At 36.9% G+C, this 13,401-nt stretch overlaps 1 protein-coding gene and 1 non-coding gene across 2 annotated transcripts; one reads left to right on the top strand and one right to left on the bottom strand.

Moving 5' to 3' along the window:
- The first annotated feature begins 1,103 nt into the window (after positions 1-1,103).
- Positions 1,104-3,051, top strand: LOC112083884. The gene is made up of 2 exons (XM_024151996.1): positions 1,104-1,917; positions 2,001-3,051. Exons 1-2 carry the CDS (start codon positions 1,913-1,915, stop codon positions 2,356-2,358), a joined length of 363 nt encoding a protein of 120 aa, XP_024007764.1. The 5' UTR covers positions 1,104-1,912; the 3' UTR covers positions 2,359-3,051.
- A 1,573-nt stretch (positions 3,052-4,624) lies between these two features.
- LOC112084228 lies at positions 4,625-4,730 on the bottom strand. Its single transcript, XR_002898187.1, has one exon. It is a non-coding gene; the product is annotated as a small nucleolar RNA R71 (small nucleolar RNA).
- Between the last annotated feature and the right edge of the window lie 8,671 nt (positions 4,731-13,401).

Here is a 13,401-nt window from a genome sequence, read left to right as displayed (position 1 = left end):
GGGTTATTTGGATGTTGACTTATGAATATTTTTAGAGTTTCAAATTCTATGGTTAATAGTTTGTGGATTTTTTAAATTCTTAATAGATTTCTTTGTTATTCGTTTACAAATTATAAAAATTCATTGTTATTGGTTTTATGATTTTATAATCTAATCAAAATTCATTGTTATTCAAAAAGTTTGTATTTTAATGATTATATGATTCTGTTATAATCTAGTGTTATTGGGATAATAATTTTCTATAATTTAATTTATAAATCATTATTTTTAAAATACTACATATCTATATACTTATTTTTGTAGTGATTTGCTTAGGTATCGCACTCACATCGAGTTTCACAAAATTTCGCTTACGTGTCAGCTCTAGAATGAGTTTCGGCTACAAAAAGACTGTATATCCCCATTTTGCAATTACATGTCATTTTTTATTGGTAAATAAATTTAAAACAAACCGGTTTAAATTATTATGGTTTAATGCTATAAAATCGAAATTTAGAAAAAATTAAACAAAAACGTTTTTACAATTTTCTATGTTTATAGGGTTTTCGATTTCTTATGATTTAGTATAAATATCAGCCACTTTTCTCTAATTCTTTCACAACTTTCAAAATTGTTTAATCTTTCTTTCTTCTTCGTTCTAACTGAAAACTAATGAAGTCATCAGGTAAACATAATGTTTTATAAACAAGTATTAAATAAGAAATAACTTAAATCATATCAGTCTAAATTATTATGGCTTACTACTTCACTTTATTGTCAATACCATTTTTCAAATTTAATAAAACTGATATTTAGTCAAATTTAACGAAAAAGTAAAAATCAATCAATGGAATGTTTAATGAAATGATGGTATTTGTGATGTCTAAAATACATAAAATAGTGATCAAAATCGAATAAGTTTGTACGGTACTTAAAAAAGCTTCATCTAAAATACATAGAACAATGATCAAAAGATCTCAAAACTATTTAAACTAAATTATTTGAATACTAATATGTTTTTATTTACTCTTTTTTATATTATTTTCTTGATCATGTTTTTAAACATTAAAATGCAAAGAAATCTAACTTACAAATATATTCAACAATAGAGAATAAAAAAACAAATGAATTCAAACTACTACTAGATTTCCAAACAACCAAATGGAAAGTTATATGAGCCCGCGCAAGGTTCGGGAAAGTTAACTAGTATCCCTCAAAATTCTCAAAGTTTGTCATATTAAAAATATTTTGTGAATTATTTAAATCCACAAAACTCTCTGTAAGTTTTACAAATCTAACCAAACTCTAAAAATTTAATAAATTTTATGATTTTCCAAAATCAACTAAAATCTTTTTAAATCTAACTTCATATAAGTCCCCTTTTCTTTTTTCTTATATTTATGTTGAAGCAAATACAAGTACCAAAGTACATGGAGTTATTCTTCTTGGGAAAACGGTCTATTCCCCCACGAACTATATGACTTCTGAGAGTCCATACACCAACTATCAAGCCATGCCTAACACCTCACGAACTACCGTTTTTTGGTCCATAACTACAAAACCGCAGACGGTGTTAGATGACCGTCAACGGTTTCTGACGTGGCAGGCAGGTGTAAAACCAGTTTTATCCGGTTTGATTTTTAATTTTTTTTTTTAATTAATGATGCAAAACGACGTCGTATCATCTAAATTTACCAAATCCGAAGAGACAAAACAACGTCGTTTGCAATTTGGAGAAAAATTAAAATTAGGGTTCGATATTTGGGTAGAACGAGATAATCAATGATTTCATAGTGAGGTGATTTCGCAGAGGAGATGATTTCGCAAAGGGGATGATTTCAGTCGAAGAATTGGTAGTTGCGAGTTAGTCCATTTCGATTTTGCGTTAGAAGTAGCCGAATATCCGAGTTCCGAGTCTTTCTCAGTATCAACAATGAGGTAAGTCAATCTTGTTTGTGTAATTCTGCGTTCTTAGTTGAAATTAGTGTTGGTTTAAAGATGATTTTGGTCACTTCCTGCAGTGGTGAAGGCGAGAGGCCGATAACATTTGGGTGTTTCTATGGTGGGAAGTTTGAACATGTTGAAGGCAAACATGTTTACACAGGTGGAGGATATCGATATATTGAAGCTCGACCATATTCTTTGTTTACAGAGGTGATGAATCAGCTTCCGGTGAGTCTGTTAGGGCTACTAAAACCTATGGAAGCTGTAAAAGGAGGAGGTCTGAGGATGGTGCACTATCATCAAGTTCTAATGCAGAGGGAAACAAGACTTTCGAAGCTGATTAGACAACCATCCGACCTCCTAGTGTTAAAGCCGCAAAAGCCAGATGTAAGAAGGAATCAGTGGAGGGGAAGGCTGATACCACCTGGTTTTTGACCATTTTTATGGATCATATTATTCAGGTGTTTTCACTCAGTTTTAAGGGTTCATAAGTGGTTTCCATGTTTTGGAGTTTTAAATGACTTTTCAGGAAACTTGGATTCTTGGAGTGCATTTTGGAGCAAAAATACATTTTTGGATATATTCAGGCCTTCAGAAGTTTGGCCACCAAAGAAGACATTCTGACTGTCTGATCATCCCCAAATTTGGAAATATTAAATAATATACAAACAGCTTTCCAACACACTTGGAATCAATGCAATTCAACGGTTAGATCTTCAGATATCATCAATGCACTGAAGGTTAATCAACACAGTCCGGGAAGGTACATGAGCTTTCACCCGCGGCAAAGCCCCCCTCCACCGTCGCTCAGCCCCTTCACCCGTGGTGGACTTCTATCCGAATCACAGAATCCCATCTAAGGCCCAAGTCATTCTCTGCACTCATTTTACAAGCCTTAGACGCCCAGAAGAGAGGAAACAGTATAAATACTCTTTTGTAGGTCTATTGTAACCAAGCCTCTTTCATCTCTTTAAGAGAGAACTTCATCTTAGTTTTAGGTTTTACTTTTATGCAATTGTAGAAGCTTTTCATCGCTAACATTGTCTTCAATCAGAGAAGTTTTTCTGCATCTTTTGTTTCTCTACTTTATTGCTTTTTCATTCTTAAACCAATGATGATGTCAAGCTCAGCCATGTCTGAGTAGTCACCTTGTTGGGTGAAAGGACCATCAAAGGGGATCCCATTCATCCCAATATCAAAGCGGTTCTCTGGATTGGTCACTCAGAGTCTGATCCAAGGTTGAATCCGAGCAACGAGAGTGTTGTATCTGGGTTACCTGAACTGGATCTTATGCATGTCTCCGTCGTAGGGGACGAAAGCTACCTATGGAGGTTACGTAAGTCGAGATGGATTGCGATCTGAAATGCATGATCTTTTTCCGGCATGAGAGCGAGAGTTAATTGCCGAGATTAAGTGATTAGATGGTTAGGATGACGAGAGTTGGTTAATCTTATAAGTGTTTATCCTAGTTTCAGAATCATAGAAAATCCTTACCTAGATTCCTTGTGTCATAGATCATGAACCCTAGAGATGAACCCTAAGCCCAGCGCCGTTTTTCATATAGTTTTCAAATTGATTTTTCAAGCTTTTTAATTTCCTGCTTAGTTATTTAGATTCAGTGACAATCAAAACCCGTTTTTAATCTGATTAGGTCTACAATTGATTTTAGCATCAGTTAGGAGTCCTCAACACACAAAGATTCGATCCCTAAGTACTACTGCGTTTGCTGTGCACTTGCAGCTTTGTTTAGGGTAAAACTTGTAGTTTCCCACTGCACCCACATCAAGTTTTTGGCGCCGTTTTCAGGGATGTTTCTGTTGTTGATTTGATTTTTTAATCTACTTTCAATTCTAGACCACAAGACTTTCGAGTTCTGCTGGAGTTTTTCTAACTTCTCTTTTTATCTTTGCTTTCTTTGCTCTTAGGTGCATGAAAACTAGGAGAAATCCTGTCAACATTGTATCGTCCCTAGACGAGATTGACAAACACCAAAGAGAACTTCGGAGACTCAGAAGAAGAATGTTCAAGATGGCCGATCCAGATGCCTATCGGGAAAATCATCTAAACTGTGATCAAGAGGGTCACGATGGAGATGATGATGATCGTGATTCTAATCACAATAATGACCGAGATTCTGCTCATGAAGCAGATGACCAGCCCCTGCTAAATGGAGAGGAAAATCAACTCCCTAGACATGCTGCTGATAACCAAAGGAGACAAGACTAGGCCAATCCCGAAGAGAAAAGGAATGATGAAAACATTGTTCCACCTAATGGATGAGGAGAAAATTGACCTATACAACTTGTCAATCCTGCAAGAAGACAGATCCGCAATAGACTCATTGCCGATTCTGATGCATCTCACCAACACTTTCAAAATTGATCAGCTATTCAAGTACATGTGCCAGCAAAGGGTGATTTCGAGATAAAACAACAGGTTGTCTCCATGGTGAAGCAAAATCAATTCCATGAAAACTCTACTAAGCATCCTATGGATCACATAGATCTTATTGAAGAAATCTGTGGCATGGTAAAAACCACTCCAGGTTCTATAGATTATGTGAAGTGTAAGCTTTTCCCTTTCTCTCTAAGTAATAAAGCATTTAGATGGTTGAAGTCTATGCCATCTAGCTCTATTACTTCATGGGAAGAATGCAAGTCAGTTTTTCTGAACCACTTTTACACCAAGTCAAGATCGAACTAGCTGAGAAACAAGATCCAAAGTTTCCAACGAGGCTCCGTCGAATCATTCTACGAGGCATGGAAATGATTCAAGGAATATGAGAGACATTGCCATCATCATGGTTTCTCTGGAGAAAACCTGCTAAGCACCTTCTAAATAGGATTTCAGCAGAAGTATCAATTTTCTCTTGACACTGCCAGTAATGGAGATTTCGGTTCAAAGACTGTGATACAAGGGAGAGCACTCATTGAAAATCTAGTTGTAGCCAATAGCAACAACAATCCCGAGTATGACAGATCAAAGAAGACTATCATTAGTCATGAGTCAATGGAGATTGCTGAGCTAAAAAGCATGGTAAGTCAACTTCTTAAATCTCAAAACAAGAATATACATACTTGTGATACTGCTGTAGGTAATTAAGAAGATGGAGGATATGAAGATGATGGCATATATTTTCAAGAGGAGGAGGTGAATTTCGTTGAAGCACAAGGGACATATCAGAGCCGATTCAATCCAGCTTTCAGCCATAATTTCAGGAATGCCAACTTCAACAACCGTTCATACCGAAGTCAAGGAGCTGAGAATCCCTAGAACCAGCCCTATCCGCAGATGCAGAGGAATTTTCCAAACAAGTTTCAAAACGGAAACTATGGAGGAGGAAATTTCCAACAAAGAACACCTTTCAATCCTCAACTAGCACAGACCAACTCATTAGAAGCACCCCTCTCAGCTGAGCAATCAAGTGAAATCACTTGAACAAAACGTGATGCAGACATCAAAGAGTAATGAGAAATCGTTTAGATAGATGGGAGTAAGGATCGATTGTATGTACGACTTGAATGGAAGTTTGAATCTCTTGCAACCCATGTCAAGAAGTTGGAACTACAGATAGGTCAGACTGCAGATTCAATGAAAAGGCAGGCAGAAGTTTTGCCAGGAAGAGTGGAGGATAATCCAAGGAGTTCTGCAACGCCATGACAGCAGTCCAGGAATAGGAACCAGCCACAGACTCTAAGGAGAAGTCAAACCATGAACCTCTCATAAAAGATTCAAAACCCGAGTATGAAGGAGGTCAGAACATTTTGGTTAAGGTAACAAAACCTTTACCTGTCCAAAGACTCAAAAAGTCTAAGGATCCAGGGCGTTTTTCTTTCACTTGCTCTATTTCTGGAATTGAATTTTCAGATTGTTTATGTGATTCCGGTGCTAATGTGAGCATTATGTCAAAATCTGTTGCTGAGAGAGTTGGTATAGGAAAACTTGTCCCATCTCCAGTAAGGATAGTCTTTGGCAATTCATCTCAAAAGAGAACATAAGGAATGATTCAGAACCTGTCATTGGTCATTGGAGATAAGATCATTCCAGCTGATTTCTAACTCTTAGAGATGGACCATGAAAAAGAAAGACCTTTGATATTTGGTCGCCCATTCTTAGAAACTGTAGGTGCTATCATTGACCATGCAAATCGCTGTTTAGTTTTCTTAAATGTGGACAGGAAAAATTTCTACAAAACTACACTGGATCAAGCTCCAATCCGCAAGGATAAGCTCAAGGAGAAATTTTTGGAGAACAAAAAGGAACTAAAAGCACTTGCATCTAAGCAGTTTGCAAAGATCAAGATAATGGTACCACCAGATATCAGCAAGGAGAAGAAAGCAATCCTTCGATGAATTGTGGAGAAGACAAAACATGTCCTCAAGGATGCAAAAATCTTTAAGAAAGGAAAGGAGATTGTGATTCAAGATGAAGGAGTTACAAAGTTCAAGCTCAAGAGGATTCCAAGGACTCTTATTCCAAGAGATCCTTCTTCTTCTTCTTAATCCTGATCCCGCCAAAAGTCTAGCTAAAAGACTTCAAACAAAAGCGCTTGATGGAAGGCAACTATTTAGCATATTTTTCTTTCTTTTTTATTTCTTTTCTATTTGATCTTTTTCTTTTTATGCATTTCAGGCTTTCATAAAATCCAGAAAAACCAAAAGCATTAAAAAAACCAGAAATACAAAAAGATAGGAGGAAGAAACCGGAGAGAAGCGGGAAAAGGCTAGGGCCATTTGTCGCGGCCGCGATCACCTCAGCCGCGACCAGGCCACATTTTGCTGCGGTCCAAGTCTCCAAACCACGGTAAAACCATCATCTGCCGCGGCCGCGATGATCACACCCGCGGCCGAGCCATTTTTCCTTTCCCAACTTGTTTTCTCGATTTCCCGTAAACTAGAATTTTAAAATTCTGATTCATTCCGGAATCAAATCGGAAAGTTCCTGGAACAACTTTTTCGTGCCATACACATCAAGGTAAGTCCCTAAAAACTTATAAAATCAAATTTTCTTAGGAAAAAGATATTTTTAAAAGAAAAAAGGATTTCAAATATCAAAACACTTTTTTTCATCATCTTCTTCTACAAGCTTGGAGATTTTGAGAAAAGACCAAATTTCAAACTTGACAATTTTCTTCAAATTTTTGATTCTGTCTCTCTCTTTTTCAAAGGAGATTCCAAATCTATCATCACATTACACTCTCATCAAGGTATGGATCCAAATTCTTCACTTTTTCACATGAACTTAAATTTAGGGTTTCTTAGAATCAGTGGGAATTCACTTTAAGATGATTGGCGATTGTCTTTGAGCTCAAGACTAGACTTCAGGGTAGTTTAATTGCATGATTTAACACCTAGAATCTATAGATTTGTGATTTTCAAAATCTGAGATTTGAACACTTGAGAAAATCAAATTTGGAGAACTGTTTCGTTTAGCATTGGCAAATCTGGATTAGTGAGTTACTGTTGATAGATAATATGATTAGATTACATATGAATGAGCATTTAAATCATCTTATTTTGAAAATCTCATGTGCAGAGCATCACTATCCCGAACTCGACCAGGAACTCCCAGAATTTTGCCATTTTCGATGCAATTACAGTTTATTTGTCATTTGAATATGTTTGTGATAGCTGTATGAACATCTTTGCTCATTAAAATCGATTCAAATACAGCCTCATTCATTCTTTTTCTCGAGAATTATGTTTTGCAGGTCCTGGAACTTTCCCGAGCACGTCTCATATAGTCCTCATGAAAAGAATCCTCACCCCCAAGAGAAATATGATGCCTTGAACGAGACGCAGCTGAGCGATGATGAAGCTTTCTACTCCTTCATATCTGCGCAGAGAAGAATCTTTTTGGGAGTGATCGAGAGGGCCTCCACTCAAAGATCAGTACCTTAGAGAGCCAAGTCTTCTTCTAGACCAAAGGTGAAGTTTGTTGGTCAGGCAATTAATCCAGACATCAACTACTTGGAGAACCTTGAGAAGCTGAAGATCAAACCAACTCCAGCAATTGATTACTCTTCTCTTGAGATGCTTTGAATCAGAGAGGATGCGATATGGTACCTTGATAAGCTTGGAATCAGATCATTCATGTAGCAGAACTTTCCGACTTATGAGAGCCACACCGGAGAGTTCCTAGCATCAGTGACATTTTGCTACAAGAAGAGAGCTACTCCTAGAGCTCTAGATGGTACACTTTCATTCTCTATTGGAGGACATCTCTATTCTCTTACCATTTTTGGAGATGCGTGAAGCTTTGAAGTTGCCATACTATGAATAGATTGCTTTGGAGAAAGATCGAGATGAGGATCTATGGAGATTCATGCGTCATGGAGTATATGACAAAGGAAAATCCAAAGCTTCACTTCTCTCTCACCCTGCAGTTTGATATGTGCATAAGTTGTTGGCACACACTATTTTTTCCAGAGCCAAACAGGTGAATATGCTCAAACCCGAGCTGGTGACACTTCAGCTCCCTTTCACAGATCATCCACGGTTCCCCTGCTTTGCTTGCATCATTGGCAAGAACCTAGTGAAGGTTAAGCATGAGATGATTACTTCCAAGTGCCAAGACTTCTCACCAGCCTTTGGCAGCATCATTACATCGCTTATGATTGCATCAGGAAGATTGGTTCAATCTATCCCAGTTTTCTAAAGACAGGACTATTTTCCAGAGCCAAGATGGATCCCATTGGATTTGCTTACAATTTCTGTACCAATACATCTGCGTACAAAGTTCTCCTACCATCAAATTCAGTACCCTGAATCCGAGATGGAGCAGACCCAGGATGGAGACCAGAGACTCACAGCTCCTCTCACACTAGAGCACCCACTAGGAGCGATTCAGACATTTCAGCATTGAAGAAGAAGCTGGACCAGAAGGAAGGGATCAACAGGCACATGAAGAAGTTCCTGAAGAAGAACCACAGGTTTGATGATGATCCTTCTGCCACAGAGTCAGACAGCAGCCGCGAGACATAGGCTCTTATCCATCACCACGCCATACCCACGATTCTATCATCATTTTTTTATATTTTATTTTAGAGTCTTTTGCTTTTATTCACCATCTTCTCACCAACTTTTACACACTGGGGACAATATAATTTAAGTTTGGGGGAGGATGTCTATCTGTACTGATTTATTTTCTTTGTTTCTTATTTTTTTTCTGCAATTTATTAAAACTTTTCTATGCTTATTAAAAGAACTTTAGTGTTTTTCAGGAATGTTTGACACAAAACTATGATGAGTAAGAACCATGTGCTTCTAGACTCTACATGATAGTTTTTTTTGTGGTTAGTACTAGATTTGGCGGTAGCTAGAGTACTTGCACTACAAACTCCCACCAGAAGATTTCTATCCATGGAGATTCTTTCTGACAAGATATACTAGCTCATTTTACTTGAACTTAATCTTGACATCTAATTTTCTCATCATTGGTTTTAGGAATGCATCATGATATACATCTAGGACATCTTTACCTTATTTTACCATTCTTTATTGTCCTAGATGGCCAGTTCATCTTTAGCTGATACCATACCCTTAACTCAAACCTTTATGTTCATACCTCATGCATTCTCTCTTAAGTTTGTATCGACAGATATATGCAAAAATGCTGGAGATGGAGGATCAACATAATTTTCAGTCACTCAAGAGAAAGAATGAGAAATTGGGAAAGAGGAGTATCAGGAATACTATCAAGCTTAATGATACCTCAAAAAGCTCATTCATAAAGGTAAATTTCATGCCCCCTAAGACTCTACATCTAAGGCGGTTTCCCCTTTAAAACAAAAAAATATCAGAAAAATAATGAAAGGAAAGGAAACCAAAAGCCTAAAAGAATATATTTTAGCCGAAATTATTTGAGCAAAGGCTATAAGTATTCATCCATGGAGTTATGGTTTTACAACCTAGACAAAAGTTCAAGTCTGGGGGAGTCATGAAGAGAACCTGAAGAAAAGAGGTCAGAAATCTTAAAGCAAGAAGAATGTGAATAGAAACTGTGGACATTCAACAGCTCCATCCTCTCTTACTGTTTTGCATAATATCTTGTCTCTCCAGAAAAATGTAACCCTAAAAACTGAGAACCTCACCCCTAAAAAGCAATTTTGAATACCTAACCTTGATTGCCTTGCTAAATTCCTTTTGATGAGAACCACTGTAACTTTTAAATGAATGTTAAGAGGTAGTTGACTGAAAGATAGGTCTAAGTGTGTAGACTTTCGCAATCCGGATCAACGGACTAGTTATGCTGGTATTTTGGTGAGAATTTTCTAGACTATACCTGATTTAAGCATAATGACTGATATTCGTTTAGAAGTATGGTCTCTGAGATTTTGTTAGTTCCTGAGAGTTTCTTAAAAAAGGTTCTTAACTTAAAATAATAATTAAATATTACTTAAGAACTCCATTAGAGGTTTTATCATTGAACATATTCTAACAAATAGAATGACCCATCCCTTAGAGCATCTCCACTCCTTACACCCACTAAAGGTTGTTAACATATTTTCATAATAAATTTTACCAATAAAACTAGTTAAGGACTAATCTTTTTTTGGCTTCTCCATTCCTCATACCCTCAAGAGGTTGTTAAAATGTTTGGTACACATTTGTTGGGCCGATTTTTTGAAGCCCATTTTGGGTCTTTTGATTTTTTAAGCCCATCTACAGAAATTTGATTTTTTAAGTCCATCTACAGAAATTTGATTTTTTGGGTTCATTTTTTTTTTATCATAATTGTAAACATATTATTTAATTTAAGTAATTATTTAATAAACATACAAAATTTAATAAAATAAAATTGATATTGCATTACATGAAACTTTAAACATCCAAAATACAGATATTAAAATTATAAAACATTTAGTTGTAATTTTGAGGAGTGCCAAATTTGTGCCATATATGCCCAACTAAATCGGTTTTCAGGTGTTCATGAATTTGTCAGTCACGAATTTGATTCCGGGTGCCGATCATATTGGTAAGATTTGTAGGAATATTGATGTTGCGTCAATTGGGCTTCTTTGTCTTATTACTTATTCTAAGTTTTATTTATGATTTGGGCTTTCGTTATTTCCTTTTCCTTGAATTTTAAAAAACATTCTTTTCTAGGTTAAACATCTTAAGAGATGTATAAGTAGCTTTTGCCTCTTTAATTTGTATGCAGCTTTTGATAATTAATAAAAGAAGAACTTTCTTCAAACCCAAGTCTTCGATCTCTCTTTGATTCTTGATGTGGGTGTCGGTGTGGTGTCGAGGGTTGTCAAGTTTTACCCTAAATGAAATCAATAGCCGCAAGTGCACAGCTGATCAATTGTAGTACTTAGGGATTGAATCCACAGGGAAGGAGGATCTTTCCTGCAAAAGCCTTCGAAAAAAATATAAAGTAAGGAAGTCTAGAACCAAACGGTTTTGTGGGGGGTTTTGGTGGTGTGTTTAAAATGTAAAAACGAATCTTAAAGAGAAGATATGGGAATTAAAATGACCTAATAACTAAACTTAACGAAAACAGGTAAAACGGCTAATCTAATTGCTTAAATGAAAATCGATTAAAAAGGAATGAGAATATTGAACTAAAGCTTGAATAAAAACAGTGTGAATCTATAAGAAAGAAAGCGTTGGGCTTCAGGGAAGTTTTCTCAGGGGTACGAACGATTCAAAACATTGCTAGAGAGTAAAATTGATAAGATCTTAGCTTAATGTTTTTTGAACTGGAGTCACCGACGTATGAATACGCCACTGTCGTGATCATAGACAACTATCTCTCTCAACCCTGACCAGTAGGTTTCCACTCTGGCCCTGGAAAAGAAGCGATGCATTATGTTTAAGACTCGTCAGCATTCACAAATCGCCCATAGGTAGGTTTCCACTCCTATGTTTTTTTTGCTCTACCAAACTAGATCTGACACCGGATGAACACTTTCGTGTCACCAAGCATCTGGATCAGATTGTAGTTCATGACGCTACTCTCATGCAGTAAAAACGAATTCACAAGAAAAAGTTCTAAGATTCGGCTCAAAAGCTCATGGAATCCTCATCGAACATATAAATTCCCATCGAAAATCCCTTAATCCCAACAATAAAACTACTCAGACATAATGAACGAAATCAAAAACATAGTATTAAAAAGTATAATAGAAACCGAAATTGAAAAAGAAAGAACAAGGGTTCAAGAGACAAATCTCTCTCTCTCTCTAAAACCTAAAACTTAAAAAGTATTCAAAAACAATAAGAACATATGAAGGCATCGTACGAATTAGGGTTCCTAGGACATGTATTTATAGTGCTCAAGACATCTCTAGGCGTCACTTAGGGTTTCTCCAAATGAGGGAATCATTTTGGGCTTCAGAAATGGGCCTTCGGGCTCGGAGGTAGTTGGCCGCGGTCGGGATGGCTGTGACCGCAGGGAATGGGTTGCTGGCCGCGGTCGCGGTGCTTCTGACCGCGGGAAATGCTCAGTTGACCGCGGGTGGAAACGGTCACCGGCTGGTTTACGGGACATCTTGCTCTTCGCGTATCCTTTGATTGAACTGTTGGATTGCCAAGCTGTAAAGTGTGCTGGAAAGCTGATACTTCCATCTTTAAGATCTCCAAATTTGAGCTGGATCAGACGGTGAGAAGGCCTTCAATCAGGGGTGAACTTCTGACGATTTGACTCTGAGCTGAAATCTGGTTTTCTATCCATTTTGTTAAGCTTTTCCATAAGTTACCTGAAAAGAGTCTTGGAACTACAAATACTAGAAAAGCGTAATAAAAGTACTTAAAAGCAATTAAAAGCATAGAAAAAGTATTTCAAAATGATCCATAAAAGTGGTCAAAATATGGTGTTATCAACTCCCCCAGACTTAAAACTTTGTTTGTCCTCAAACAAAGCAAAAGCCTAAACTGGTTAAGTGAAAACAAAAATAGGAAATGCACAAATCTCATAGACATGAACTCCTAAACTAGGAACAAAGGTAGTGCATCAATCCACAACTTAGTCTAGAAAATTCTCACCAATGCACAAGAGATACTAGTCCCCTTTTTCCGTCATGCAAAACTTAAACAATCTAAATCTTGATTCTAGTCAACTAGCTCTCTACATTCATTAAGTTCAATAGTGAGTTCTCATTAAAGACATCATCCAGGGTAGACGGCGTTTGGCATTAAATGGCTGTTTAAGTGATGGAGTTAAAGTGTTTCGGGTTACCTGAAGATCTGGAGGATGCAAGATAATATGCAAAACCGCAAGAGAGATAAGAACTTGTTGATGACCGCAATTTTCAGTCACTTCTTCTTGCCAAATGTTGTTGCATAATCCTTCCTCCTTTGTTGTAAACAGCTATTCCCCCAGACTTAGATTCTTTCCGGGAATCAGAAAATGATCTCCAAAACTCCATAAAATCGAACTCCAGTTGCCTTGGGACTTAAAATTTGACCTCTCTAGACTCTCTAAGGCTTTTATTTCCTTCTTTTCTTATTTTCGGATTTTTTTGTTTTTTGT

The sequence above is a fragment of the Eutrema salsugineum genome, unplaced genomic scaffold, assembly GCF_000478725.1.
Source record: "Eutrema salsugineum unplaced genomic scaffold, Eutsalg1_0 scaffold_5, whole genome shotgun sequence".
Classification (NCBI taxonomy): Eukaryota; Viridiplantae; Streptophyta; class Magnoliopsida; order Brassicales; family Brassicaceae; genus Eutrema; species Eutrema salsugineum.
Note: the sequence above shows the minus strand (reverse complement) of the source record. Positions and strands in the feature narration are given on the sequence as shown.